Genomic DNA, 14,181 nt, shown 5'->3' with positions numbered 1-14,181 from the left:
TAATGTGACTTTTTGTGGGCGCCATGCAGTGTTTTCATGTTTCGGCCTCATCAGTAGGTTTGTGAAAGCTTTCCGGATGAATTTTTAAACATCATTCATGTATGTGTTGTTCAGTTTTTCATTTCAATGCGTTTGTAGTTTCTACCAATTAATTGTGGACAGAAAGCAGCTTTCCACTAGTGAAAACAAGAGTGTTGAGTGGTTTTATAAACATTTTATCTCAAGCACTTTATAACCTTTTTGTGTAACACGCTCCTCCTGATTATCCGTCCGTCCACAGCTCTGTAAGGAACAAGCTGAATTTGTACACGAGAAAAAGAAAAAGAAAGCAGTTGTCTTTGTAACGATGAATAAGTTTTAATCAAACATTTTCACATTTTATCTTTTTTTTTTTTTTTTTAGCTATAGCGTTTGTATAGAATGTCAACTTACTGTTTAAGTCTCGGTGGTCCAGTCAAAGCCTGTCCAGAAGCAGCCATTCCCACTAGAACATTGTGATTTTTCACTGTTTGAGTGGTTCAGTGGGCCTTTTGTGTTTTACACATCGACTAGCCATATAAAATATTCTTTCATCTTTTACTCTGAAATGAAGGATTTACATTCAGTTCTTCTTTTTTTTTGTACCGATTCACTGCAGACTGTTTTGCCGTTTGTTTTTTATTATTTAGTTTTTTTGTCAGTGTTTGTAGAGCGTACAGAGTGGCACCGGATGAAGTTTTACGGCTCGTCTCTTTCATATTGAGTGAGGGCTCGCTGTTACTTAGAGGCCGAAGTTTCTGACGTTATCTATGGTGCTATGTACAGGCGCACCTCTGCTGTGATGTTAACTATTTCTAATAGCACTGGCTTTGTTTTTTTAACTGTGTCTGCAAAGTTGAGTCCACAGCGCCGGCTGTTTGTTGTGGGTTCGGACTGGAGCGCAGCCAGGCGTACCAAAGCTCCTGTTGTGATTCGTCGCCATCCCGTCTCCGGCTCGTCCTCGCGGACGCCCTCTTGATGTTTACTCATTTCTACAGATGAATGCAGCTCTCCCGTGGAAAGCAATTCAGCAGATTTACAAAAGACAAAAAACAAAGAAAGAAAAGAAAAGGTACTTTCCACATATCTGATACAGTGCATAACTCGGGGTTCCTACGCAGTCTGGAAAAGATTGAAATCCGATTTCTGTATTTTCCAGATCTCCATGAAAAATTGAGATATTTCTGGACTTCATTCCTTGTCCCATTGCACATGTTTTGATACCTTGTGTCCTTCCTTCATGTTTTTTTTATCTGATATTCTTCCCATCTCAGATCCTTCCTTAGTCAAAATTCTTCTTCCCTTGATCCCTTTCTTCATTCTCTCCTTGTTTCCTTCTTTCGTTACTTCCTTCTCTCCTTGCTCTTCTTTCGCCTTCCTTCTTTTTCTTTAATTCTGTCTTCCTAGTTAAAATCCTTGGTGGCTTTCTTCCTTGTGTCCTCCTTTGTCACCTTGTTCCTCTGCCCTTCCTTCAGTACTTACTTCCTTGCTCAAAACGTTCCTTCTGTGCTTCCTCCATCTTTCCACCGTTTTTTTGTTTTAAATCCAATCACATAGCAAACATTTGTGTTTAAAAATTAGTCTGGAAAAATCTGAATTTTTTTTACATTGTGTGGGAACCCCGACGGTTTTTATTTTCCCATGCAGTTGACACTGCTTTGCTTTCCATATTCAAAAGTAGCCAATTTGGCGTCATCAAAAAGCCAATTTTTGATAAATATTCAGATGTTCTTTATAGCATTGGTCATAAATGCATTTTGTTTACATTGTCATAGTCATATTCTTGTCCTGCAGCTGTTGGTGATCCATTTTAAAGTAACTTATCTTTTTTAAAATTTTGTATCCATGTATCAGAGTGTAGAGTATTTTTGTAAAAACGAAGCTTTTTTTTTTTTTTTTTGGTTTATGCTCATGGCACAGGAGAATATCATTGAGATTGTGCTTTTGTTGAGATGAAGCACAGGTTTACTGTGAACTGTTTGAAGTTAAAAAATATAATCAAGTGGACATCGTTATTGATTTTACCCGAACTGTGCTAACCTATCGACGTGTGGGCAAGTTGTCATTTTCATTTTCATTTTTTGTTTTCCCATTTATTATTTTTTTTTTTATTTTATTTAGTTTTCATGTCATGCATCTCAAATGGCACTTTGACTCATCCATTTTACTGTAGATCAGGTGAGAGCGCAGCCACGCCGTCTCCAAGCATTCCGTTCCTCTCGGTTAGGGGAGATTTTTTCAAAAGAGCACACGATGTTGTGGAAGAACCGTGGAAAGGTTAGATGCCTCTTAAAGCCATACCAACACAGAAAGCCAACCTGTGACTTCGCTTTCATGAATGTAAATTTTACCTCATGGTGTGGACACCTGGCTTGGTCTACATCTGACATCGGACCAATTACCATTTTAGAGATTTTGCTGTTTGTTTTCTTCTGAGGCAAAGGGAATATAAGTGGGTGTGGCACCAGCTGTCATTCGTGTTTCCATTCATTTGTTTTCTGTCGGATGGTGATTTGGTTTCATGTCCAGCCCTTCACATTGTCCAGTGAGCCGGTATATTTAGGCCTAAAAAAATAAATAAATAAATAAAAAAAGAGATGGAACCTTGTTAAATATTGATTCAACTGTGGCGAAGAGAGCACACACACATCTTTGTGTTATGTCCTGGGGCGGAGGGAGGTTTGTCCCTTCAGTCATGTCTGTGAATATCCATGTATATTTAAATGTGAAATATACTGCAGGGGTATCTTGAATTTCAATTGTGATGCTTTCAACAGAACTTTGTGTGCCTTGACAACTTAACCATTGCTCTGCTGTGTTTACTGGCGTCCCTTTTGTGTCCCTGCTCCTTGTCCTTTTTATCCTCTCTGACCCGTAATCATTTCAGCAGTCATAAACATAGTTAATACTGATATATTTTTCTTGTAATTTAGTCGAGATGTGTGATTTTTATCAAAATATTGCGCAGCTTCACATTTCTGTAGTTTTGTTTGTTTTTTTTTGTTGTTGTCTTGTTTTTTTTGTTGTTTTTTTTCCACGCCTCATGAGATTTGTAAGTGTGAGGTAAAAGGGACAAGACGGTGGCGATTGTTTTTGTAGAAAACTTCCTGGTGTTGGTGTGCTTGTCAACATTCGTTGATGTGAAACGCTCGATCAAAAGGGGCAGCAATGATAAGTTAACTGTTTGCCAATAGTGTGAGCTGTACCTTGTGCATAATCAGTTTGCTCACTTTTCCTAGTTTGCTTTCGACTTCACATCCTTCGACGGTTCTGTTGTATCGGTTTTGTGTAGCTTGAGCTTTAGTATCTTAGCCTTAAGACCCTGCAGTAAGGATAAAGGTCAACCCCAGCGTGTTATACATTTGAACTATTATTAACATGTACTTTGCCTTTGTCTGGACATTTGTATACTCTTCTGTTTATATCTGTAATCCTGCTGCTACATTAAATGAATTAATAAAAATTTAAACGTCCAAGTTTGAATTTGTAGCTACTAGACACACTTTTCTGTCAAGTCAAACTCGTGTAAGATGCAGTTCACCACCTAAAAGGTAAGGTACTGTAGTCAGTTTTTCCATTTGTTGTAAATTATTTCATGCAATACATCAAGATACTTAAAGAGGTCATGTTGCCTTATCCCGAAGAAGAAATCGCAAGCAAACAACCTAAAACACACCAGTAAGAGAACAGCAACAAGATGTTAACAGTACAGCACGACCCAATCCTTTGATTTATTCCAACAGAAAACTTGTTTGGGTGACGACATGACATTTCTGATGCAAAACCAAGAAATGCAGAGGAACTGTAGCTTGGTTATCCTGGGCTAAGATACCAATTCACAACACGGATACAAAACTGACCAGCAAATGTTGGTTCAGTATTTTGGTGTTGATGCAATACATGATTGAGTTTTTAAAGAATGTTGGATCTTGTTGTATGATGAATTTGAAATCTATATTCATGTTTTGGTTTGGAATAATGTGCAGGGTTCTCATTTCATTAGCATTTATTGAAACTAAGCTCCATCCGTGTGCGATGTACACCCTTGTCCCTCAGTGGAGTTGGGAGGGTTGCTGGTGCCCATCTACAGCTAACGTTCCAGCCGAGAGGCAGGGCAACAAAGAAACAGGACAAACAACCATGCACACACACACAAACACACATAAACCAAGGGAGAATTTAGAGAGAGCAATTAACCCAACAGTCATGTTTTTTGGACTGTGGCTGGAGCACCTGGAGAGAACCCAGGCATGCACAGGGAGAACATGCAAACTCCATGCAGAAGACCCCGGGCCAGGAATCGAACCCAGGACCTTCTTGCTGCAAGGCAACAGCTGCGCCACTGTCCAGCCCAACTATAAGCACTTTGAAGTAAAAACATTTTGAACATGGCTATAATTATACATGTTCTTTGGCTGTCTGGTGTTTTTCTGAGTGTGCTCTTAGCTTATTGATGAAATGGTACATGAAAACACTTCAAAAGAAAAACTTTTTGTTAAACCATAACTTTAGGTATTCAAGTTTCAACATGTTTGTGTAATATCTACTAAATGTTAACATTTCTACTGCTTTTGTTGCTATAACTGGCCTCACTATGATAATTCATTTGCAAAATCAACAGGCAACTGTGCATGGCACTTTATTTTATCCTTTACATTTTTCTTCCAGGCGGCAGACTTTCTTGCAACTTGCTAATGAGGTGTTATTTGGGAGTGGCAAGAGTGTGTTGAAATTTGACGGGGAAACTTTGGGAGGGCACATGCCTGTGTAAAAGGGACAAACAACACAACAGTTCTGTTCAATTTGAAATTGTAAAGACCATTATGTCTATATCACAATTAGCATCAGCGTTGCCATCCAAATTAGTACTCATTGTGAGCAGAACGACTCTGGCATCAAACGCTTCAGGATGAACCCCTCTAACTCAAGTGCAACTCAAATGCTTCAAAGTTGTTGTCGAAATCTCAAATTGTTCACCTGTTTCAGTATTTTCCAAATCCTAGTCGATCACCTGGATTCTTGTGCCTCTTGTGATGTCATCAGCCCACTTACACGCAAAGCAGGGTTGGTGGTTTGTTTCTTCAAAAAGCTTTTAAAAACTTAAAAATTGTCAGGTGAAATGCATGTGTAAGCAGGGTTTGTTAATGAAACGAAATACAGCACTGGAATTTTTATTTTTATTTTTTTAATTAGGAAGCATTGAGATGTTTACTAGTGGAAACAAAAGTGCATCATTTTATTATTTTTTTTAAACATCTGGCATTTAAAAATTGAGAATCATATTGTACTCTGGCTGCAGGAGTTTAGAAGAGTCACAGGGGCATCAAGTGCAATTATAGCTTACTCAGTCTTTTATGCAGAATGTCTTTGAAAAAGGCTAAAGGATCCAAAAGATCAAAACCAACATCAAATTGAGGTTTTTTCTTTAGAGAGAGAACAGCAACCAATGTTGCCAACATAGCCGTCAGTCCAAATATGTGATACTGGTTTCCTGAAGCAGGGTCTCTAAAGTAAAATGAGTGCAGCGGTCCAGTCATCCCAGCAACACCATGGTTAACGTAGTGGTCCTTCTCTCTGGTGAAGAAGTCCAGCGGGACAGCGAACACGGCACTAACCTCTGATGGGTTTGGGGTTGGAATAAATGTTTCCTCTATAAAACCAACAACAGGGCTCACCAACAAGCCTCTCTGTTGAAGAAGATGAAGAAATCAGAGAAAATGATGGATCTAGTGCTCTGACACAAAGTGCATTAGGGACCAGTACTCCACTACCTTGCTGAAGACTGGAAACAATGTGCAGACCACCTCGACCTGATCAGGCGGTAAACCTATCTCCTCCTGTGCCTCTCTTAGGGCCGTGTCAACATCATCCCGGTCACTGGGGTCTCTCTTTCCACCAGGAAAACACACCTCACCAGCACCGGTCCTCAGCTACACAGATGAAAGAAGGTCTCACATAAAGCTGAAACTGAAAGACAGCATTTATCCTCCACAGAGACATCGTCGCAGGTTACCTCCTTTGAGCGTAGAGTCAGCAAGGTGTGCAGCTGTCCACCTCTCACAAACAGGGGGATCAACACTGACGCTTTAGGCAGGACGGGAAGATAGGAGAACTTTTCTCCAATGTCAAACCGCTTTAAAGTGGCTACTGTCTCCTCTTTTAGATTCATAGTGGTACCATACATTAATGCTTTTCGACCTGCGACGAAATATCTTAATTTCTGTAAAACAACAAACATGCCTTTTTATGGGTTTAAAAAGTTTTCATTTAGATCAAAGGAGTGAAGCTAGCAAAGATTTACCTCACAAGCTACTAGGGTCCATAATAATTGACAGCTGCTTCGACCAAATTGAATTGTATTACATTTGAATATGTGCTAACGTATTAACGTAAATACCTTATTTCCAATTAGGAAAATATTAAAAGCTAACACTTTGAATAAACGTACAACGCGAATTGACGATACACTCTACTTCCGGAAGTCTGTTCACCTTGTTGGTGTGCGTAGCTAACGCGGATTGGTGCTTTCTCCAAAAGACCCGCCTCATTTTTTTCCAAACAACAAACCACCTAACCTGACAGAAGAATGACAACCAATGATATTAGAGCACGGTCGTGATTTGTCGACGCTGCCCGGAAGAAACGATACGTCAACGCGGTCGCCATACTGTGAGTGGCAAGAGTTCCTAAAAATGTAATAAAAGACTGATTTTTAGATATAAAACTAAATGTTTACACATAATTGATTTTAATTATTTATATTTGATATCCAGTTGTATATGCTCAGCTGTAATATAATAGTCATGTTATAGCAGTACTGATTGTGACCACTTAGACATATTAACCATGTCTACAATGCACTTAAGCTGACATTTACCTGTACATAAAACATAACTTAAATTCATGCATTTTTGTTATCCTAGTTAAATTATTAAACTGTAATTAATTGATCTGTTCTGTTTGTCAGAAAAATATTGAATGGATGTCTTTCTGGTGTGGCAGAATTATTTTATTTATTCTTCATATGAAATAGTGGTATGTATTATAGGCATTATTAAGAGTAGTAATAGAAGTATTAGTTCTAGTAGTACTTCAATTTATAACAAAATATGTTGAAGAAGCAGCTGAGGAAACAATAAACTAGGAATAAATATATTTAGGAAGCTGGTTTAAGGAATACTTTAAACCAGCTTTAAAAGGAACATTTTGGGGATTGCAAGATGTTGCATTATTATGTTGAGTGTGGCTACCAGAAGTACTTTTTTGTATCAGGTTACAATGAAACAAAATGCCACATAAGCAATTAAATGCATAAAAAAATAAAATAAACATACAATGCTTTCCCAAAGCCAGTCTAAACAGATAGGTCTTCAGGTATTTCAAGTCCATTGAGTCCACCAAGACTGTCACCTTCACTTTTAGGCTTGATTTTACAAACAAAATGTGCACTTGAGGTCCATAAAAGATTGGATATGACCAGCAGCAACACTTAGATTGACCTTTGCATTTAAATTATGTTAAACTGGTACTAGAGAGACTCACCACCAACCATTCAACACAAGGTGCATTCATACTTTCATAGCGTTTACTCCAACTTCTGACCATACCATCTGGATGCCTCTGAAATCATGACTTATCAAACTGAGTGATGAGTCATGAGAGAATGAAGTAAATGCTCGTATGCAAAATGAAAAGTATTAGACATAAGTCAAACAACGGTAATGTTTTGGAATGACAATCACAAATGTCCATTCTCCGTTTATGAAAATGTGTTGACAGGACTTTTCAGATGTGTGAGAAAGGCAGGCTGTAAACACAACTCCGTTATACCACATTTGATAGTGAAGATGTGCCAAAAGAAATAAACATGAACAAATAAAGATACACTTAAGGTGAAATGATGAAACAAAGGAATTTCAACCCATAGATAGTTTCAGATTCACACACATTAGCTCTTAAAATGCTAAGTAAGAAACTACGCCAGATGAAGGATTCATGGTTTTAATGGGACTTGTATTGCTGTAAACTGTTCCTTAATGAAAACATGAAATACATTAAATAAAGCATATATTGTATTACAAACAAATTTATAGAACAATGAGTTTTTTCAGCATTTAGAATCGAAAGCATAACACTCAGCTCAAGTATACGACGAGACCCGATTAATAAACCAGAATAAATTAGACATTTTTTTCTCTCAGTGTCTAAAACAACTTCACAGCTTTACAGCTAAAGTCTATAAACATAAATATGGGAAATAAATAAAATTCAACAACAAAAATATATCTAATATACATAATTAATCCCACTTTTTAATAAGGATGAAAAGAAATGTTCTTAAGGTCCATAACATACCACAGGTCATACGTTTTGTGGATTGTCATATATATATATATAAAAATAAATAAATAAGATTCAAGAACACAATAAAGCTAAGCAGGGTCCATCACAGTGGTCCAAGTCTTCAGGGAGTCACATCTGCAACACTTTGAACTCATACTTTGTACTTCTCCTTGGCTTGATCGTTCAGTATACAGATGTGCTGCAAAAGAGTGAAATCCATGAGGACAAAGTGAATCACTGTGCAGACATTTCCTGTTTAAATTTGACATTTTAAAGAATGAACAGTTCCAAGTCTGTAACCCAGTCAGTGGAGTAACAACAGCTCCTAAAGATTCAGTTACGCACAAAAACAAAGCTTTTGATAAACACCATCTCTGTCAAACACTTCCTGCTGCATCTATTCATAAAATTTGCATAAAACAAAACAAAACAAAAAAAAGGCATCCTACATGCACGATGACTAGGCAGTATGTTTCCATGTCAGAACCTGAAAACTAAAATGATGAAGCCGGTCGACACATGGAAACTTTTTACTCGAACAGCTCAGTTGACACCAATTAGCCAGCTGTGCCTTGCACTTCCCCTCCAACAGTCAAGGCAGCCTTCAATGTCATTCAGCTGTCTGACCTGTGAATTTCTTCTCCTGCTAATATTACACAACTTCGTTTTAGACTGCAGCCTCACTGAAATAGGAGACGGCAACAGCTCTCTGACTAGAAGTTGATTTCCTAAACAGCACAAGGACTTTAGCCTCTTCAGTCTTACGAAGAGGAGTCTGACTTCAGGAGACATTCACCTTAAAAACAGCTCAAATTCAGACCAAAAACTCTTGTATGAAAGGGTGTTCAAGTCATTTTCTTTGCAGAATAACGTATAGTAAATCAAGATAAAAATCCTCACTTATCTGCTAAATTTACATGTGAACAAAATAATGTGGGAACCATTTAAAGGCCAAAAGGACGGACTTATACCAGGACCAGTTGGCTGTTGGAAAGTCATTTTTAATTTGTTCCAGCCTTCTCTCGAATCATTTGAGGATCTCGGGTGCAATAAGTGCAAAAACACCCTGAGAATTTTCAAGTGGCTGATAGTTTGCAAACAAGTGGACCATGTTATACTAGCATAATGCACTTTGTGCAATTAGCATACAGTTTTGTTTTTTTTAATTTAAGGCGACACACACAAAAAAAATAAATCATTCAACAATTGGACTGAAAAATTACAGTTTCCCATCCAAGTCCAGCCTCTAGTCTCTAATGACTGAAGGAAATGTTTTCATCACATGATAAATATTAAACTGAAATCATATACAGTAAATGTTTTTGAAAATTTCAAGACCTTTTCTTTTTTTTTGCTTTTGTCTTCTGCTGTTTTTTTGGCGATTTGATTACATGGCGGTGATGAAGGTCTGCATTACCACCATGCGGTGCATGATGGTTTAATTTCTAAAATAAAAAGACCTTTTTGTAATGATGTGCATTTCAGACATTAGACTACAATTTTGAAAAGTACTTGTGAGCAAATACTTCAAGTGATCAACAGGGGGCAGCACACTGAGGGGAGAGGTCAGTTTACGGTTTGCTGCCATAAAGACAGTGGGAAAGAAAATTACAGATTATTGACAATAACACCAGTATCATTGTCAGGATAAATGAAGGGTGCAGCTGTACATGCATGAGCATCAACAACGGTGAGACTGAGCTGACAGAGCAGCCAGTGACTGGTATGTTTAGTCTTTGTTGTACTTTTGCTGATTCAAGTTGGAAGTCAAGTCTGAAGTCTGTGTTTTTTTTGATTAGATTCAAAGTAGCCAGAGACTACTTTGAATGTTTCCATATCTGTAGTGATTGGAGTTATACAGCTAAATTACATCAAAGTGGAACACAGTTAAATCATTTTTTTTTTTTTTTGCATCACTTACACTGAGATCTCTGAAGTATTCATTGTAGTCCAGAGCGTACCCCACCAGGAAGGCATCCGGTACTTCAAAACCAATGTCTGAAACAAATATAGAAACCCTCACTGGAAGTTATTTAAAGAACCCCGGCTATTCTTAGGTGCAGCAGGGGTAAAATGATCAGACATTCACTCTAATTGACTCTGTAGCGAAGAAATCATCATTGGTCGCCTACCATTTCTGCAAAGCTATGATTAAGGTGTCAGTCGGGCATTAGGGGAAAGTAAAAAAAAAAAAAAAAAAAAACACTTACAGTAACAGCTGTCCTTGAGGGGCAATCTTGAAGAGATTATCCCACTCAAACCTAAAAGCCTTACATAACCACAGACTGGGTGAACTGGGTGCAAGCAGGCACGAATTAGCACAAAAATAAATAAATGTTGTTGTAGATTTTCATTAAACCAACACTAATCCTGCTTTTACCAAAGAACAAGAGGCACAGCTGAGTGACAGGCATGAAACGAACACCACCATTCTGAACTGCAGCACACTAGTGAGTAGAAGAGATGCTCACAGTCTGGTCTGTAGCCCGAACTCCTCGGAGTCCTCTTCACCAGAAGGCTGGAAAGATAATTTAGAAAATATTGGAGAAATTAAGCAAAAACCATAAAAAAAAAGAGAAAAAAAATCCAGGCAGCCTTTTCAACACAATAATTGAAGTAGAAATATCCTGTAACATCTTAATACTTTTTATGAAGCGTTTTGCCTTGTACCATTTTGGTTAGCATAAAGCCTGTGTGGGAAAAATTTAAAATATAGATATATATTTTAAAGACCTCAGGAAAACATAAGAGGAAGAAATATCCTCTGCCTCCGCAGTGCAGTTTATAGAGCAGCAGATTAACTCCTAAGCTCCTCCCTCCCTCCCTCTGTCACATTACATCTCTAATTCAGGTATCCATTAGCTAAGAGCACTGTTGACACACTCTGCGCGACGTCAAAGTTGTGGTGTGTAATTCAGCTGTCTGCGCCCTGTGCTGCGTCAGGGCGGTGCCTACCTCACAACTTTAACCATTTTGGGATTGCATTCATTCAGCAGGGAAAGTAACGTCTGCATCGTCCTTCCAGTCTCTACGATGTCCTTGCATAGCAGCAGGAAGTGGTCACAAAAAAAAACAGAGAGATGCACTTCTTAAATGTAACATTTGTGAAAATAGGAACTACAGATGACTGTGTGTGTGAGAATGCTTAATAGAAGCAAGAAAACTGAGTGAACAGTGACAACCACAAGCTCTAGTCCGGTAAACTCTACAAATTTGCTTTGCAAAACACATGTAAATCAATTATCGAGGCATTTTTTTTTTACTCTAGCCAGGTGATAAATGCCAAGTTAAAACATTAGACCTGCACATCCACCAAACTCTTACCTCAACGATTAAAACGTTCTGCAGAGAGAGAGAGAGGGGGGGGGAAGCAAAAAAAGTAGTAAATATCCAGATTTACTGCAGAGAATGTGTGAGCTGATGCTTTGGAGAAGACTCACCTTCCCTGATAGGTTGGAAAGCTCATCTCCTCCTATCACTCTAACACTGTTTGTTGACTTATCATTCTAGGTGACGCACACAAAAAAACAACAAAAAAAACAAAAACATAATGACTCACTTCAGCAATTCCAGATTGGGATTCAAATGTCCAAACTCACTCTGCACGGCCTACTAAATCTCCACATTATGCGCAATGCAGAAGAAGATTTATCATTTATAGATCACTCTCTCTGGTATTTTGCCAAATGCGGTGCACAAGCGGCCCCAGGAAATGTAATGAGTAAGGCGGCTTACACAGTAGCTCTTCACTCTAATGAAATCCACCGTCAGCGGGACTGATTTATCGCTGTTGTGGTTGAGCACTTTAATGTAGTCCAGGAGGTCTGCAAAGAACTTGTAGCCCCCCTTCAGCACACACAGAGCCACGATGTGGTGTCCCCCCATGTCCTGGATTATGTCACGCGCCAGACGCTCCGTCCTGCAGGAAAGAGGTTCAGACGCTGCAGTAGCACGGAGCAAAATTAACTCGGTGAATCAGGAAACGCTTTTTAGCAGCCCCACCTTTCAATTAATGCATCATATTGTTACTTTTACTCTTTTCATATTAGTTTGTGACATAACTTTCATAATTTTCTGTAAATAATATACAGCAGTTCGAATACGAAACCATTTTTTTTGCCTCTTTTTCAGTTTTGGGTTTGCATACGTTGACTGATGAAGGTCAAGTACGCAACTAATGAAAAACCAAAATTCAGGAACAGAAAATTACATGAGGCCAATAATAAAAAAATTTTTTTTTCTTTACAAATTGTACTTTGGTCAACTTAAACATAGATGAAGCCACTAAATTCTTGCTAAAGGAGCATGGAGTTCATGGATCCAAATATGGTATTGGAAAGTTCAGGAAAGGAAATTAAAAAAAAGGGGGGGGGAAAAAAGGAGTGGTATAAAAAGTTGCACTGCCAACAGAGTTGGCCTTTACAGGATTGTGAGGAGAGGAACATTTAAGAGTTTGGAACAAGGCAATGAACTCCAGCTGGAGTCCTGCTGCAAGAGCCATCACACAATACTTAGAGCCACTCCTGAACTACAGACAGCATCAGACGCATCTTGAGTGGACTAAAGAAGGGAAAAAAAGGACCAAATTGTTGACCAAAGCCAGTCTTTAGAAAAAAGATGTGCACGTAATTTGGAAATCAAAAACTCAGAGACTAGAGGAACAGTCAAGAGGTTCAGAATACAAGCTGCTTGAGGTCCAGCAAGAACTTTCCACAATCGGGGTTGGTTTGGGAAGTTTTGTCATCTGCAGGTGATAGGGCCTCAGTGTTTTATCAAGTTGGTAATTAACATGCATGCCACACGTGCACTACTGATGCAGTAATTCATTTAAAAAGAAGCCCTAACCCAGTATTGAGTGCAAATTCTGTACAGTACGTGGACATAACTGGCGTTATAATTCAGGACATATGCAGTGAACACCCCCAGAGTGAGATGCCTTGAAGCTGACTCAAATGTACAAAAGGTGTTTCCCCGTTGAGGGTGCCTCACCTGTCCATGATGAGTCCGTGGGGGATGATCACCTTGTCCAGATCGCTCTCATAATGTCTGGGCACACAGAACAGGTCTAGATCATGTCCTTTCTCATCATCTGCGATCTGAGACAGCAACAAGCAAACGTTTGTCTGGTCAGTCCTTTAGGGGAATGCAAAAGCCCACCCAACCACCTGTTTATCCGCCCCTGAAGAGAAAATGGATTAAGGCGTGCGTGACAGTTGGAGAGCAAAATCAAGACGAGGAGGATCTGAGCAGGAGTCTTCTCTGGAAAGGGCCTACAGCCGGTAGCCGATGCAGCTCATAAACCACACCCTGACAAGTGAACAAGTTATCAGAGCGCCGCTCAGCCCCGCCAGCTGGGAGCCGACAGCCTCACCTGCAGATACGAAGCCATGTTCCAGCCGGTCCTCCGTTCCGCTCAGCCGCCCGCAGAGATTTATCCCGGAGTCATGTCCAGCTCTTAAAAAGAGGCGAAAAGGAGGAGCCTGGCTGAGCTGCACACCTCCTGAACCGCTGCTTCCGGCCGCGACGCTCCTCCGCTTCCCCGTCGGGGTTTAAGCCCTCTACGTCAGAATCCAGTTTACCTGCCCAATAATCTGATTTCTGCGACACAACCACGGATTAAATGCGCTAAATTGGCGCTGCCGGCGTTTTAGGAAACTGCTGCAGATGAAAGGCGAGTTTTGAGCCGAAGAGGCGAGATGACGCAGTAAAAAAGAAAAAAGAAAAAGAAAGGCACAAAACAAAATTGAAGACGTTTCTATTCCGAAGAAACCGCGCCGTGTCCACTGCGCACCGGTCTGGATTTATAACAGATCTCAGATT

The 14,181-nt window shown here is 39.3% G+C and overlaps 2 protein-coding genes across 4 annotated transcripts; both read right to left on the bottom strand.

Moving 5' to 3' along the window:
* Window positions 1-5,181: 5,181 nt before the first annotated feature.
* nudt7 (nudix (nucleoside diphosphate linked moiety X)-type motif 7) lies at window positions 5,182-6,535 on the bottom strand. 2 transcript variants are annotated; one of them, XM_015017750.1, is made up of 4 exons: window positions 6,320-6,535; window positions 6,032-6,238; window positions 5,790-5,948; window positions 5,182-5,705 (listed from the first exon to the last, which is right to left on the bottom strand). In XM_015017750.1, exons 2-4 carry the CDS (start codon window positions 6,200-6,202, stop codon window positions 5,352-5,354), a joined length of 684 nt encoding a protein of 227 aa, XP_014873236.1. In that variant the 5' UTR covers window positions 6,203-6,238; window positions 6,320-6,535; the 3' UTR covers window positions 5,182-5,351. The 2 variants fall into 2 exon arrangements, with proteins under 2 accessions (XP_014873236.1, XP_014873235.1); XM_015017749.1 differs by having other exon boundaries at window positions 6,032-6,535.
* Window positions 6,536-8,003: 1,468 nt separating this feature from the next.
* Window positions 8,004-14,159, bottom strand: LOC106936635 (hypoxanthine-guanine phosphoribosyltransferase-like). Of its 2 annotated transcripts, none has more exons than XM_015017760.1 (9): window positions 13,733-14,159; window positions 13,351-13,407; window positions 12,097-12,280; window positions 11,802-11,867; window positions 11,686-11,703; window positions 11,317-11,399; window positions 10,833-10,879; window positions 10,283-10,359; window positions 8,004-8,560 (listed from the first exon to the last, which is right to left on the bottom strand). In XM_015017760.1, the coding sequence occupies exons 2-9, from the start codon at window positions 13,356-13,358 to the stop codon at window positions 8,513-8,515; spliced, it is 531 nt and encodes a 176-aa protein (XP_014873246.1). In that variant the 5' UTR covers window positions 13,359-13,407; window positions 13,733-14,159; the 3' UTR covers window positions 8,004-8,512. The 2 variants fall into 2 exon arrangements, with proteins under 2 accessions (XP_014873246.1, XP_014873245.1); XM_015017759.1 differs by having other exon boundaries at window positions 13,351-13,457; window positions 13,733-14,157.
* Window positions 14,160-14,181: the final 22 nt, after the last annotated feature.

This window comes from Poecilia latipinna, unplaced genomic scaffold, assembly GCF_001443285.1.
Source record: "Poecilia latipinna isolate Pla-1442-1.1 unplaced genomic scaffold, P_latipinna-1.0 Scaffold2183, whole genome shotgun sequence".
Taxonomy (NCBI): domain Eukaryota; kingdom Metazoa; phylum Chordata; class Actinopteri; order Cyprinodontiformes; family Poeciliidae; genus Poecilia; species Poecilia latipinna.
The sequence above is the reverse complement of the archived record's forward strand: the minus strand, read 5'-3'. Positions and strand labels throughout refer to the sequence as shown.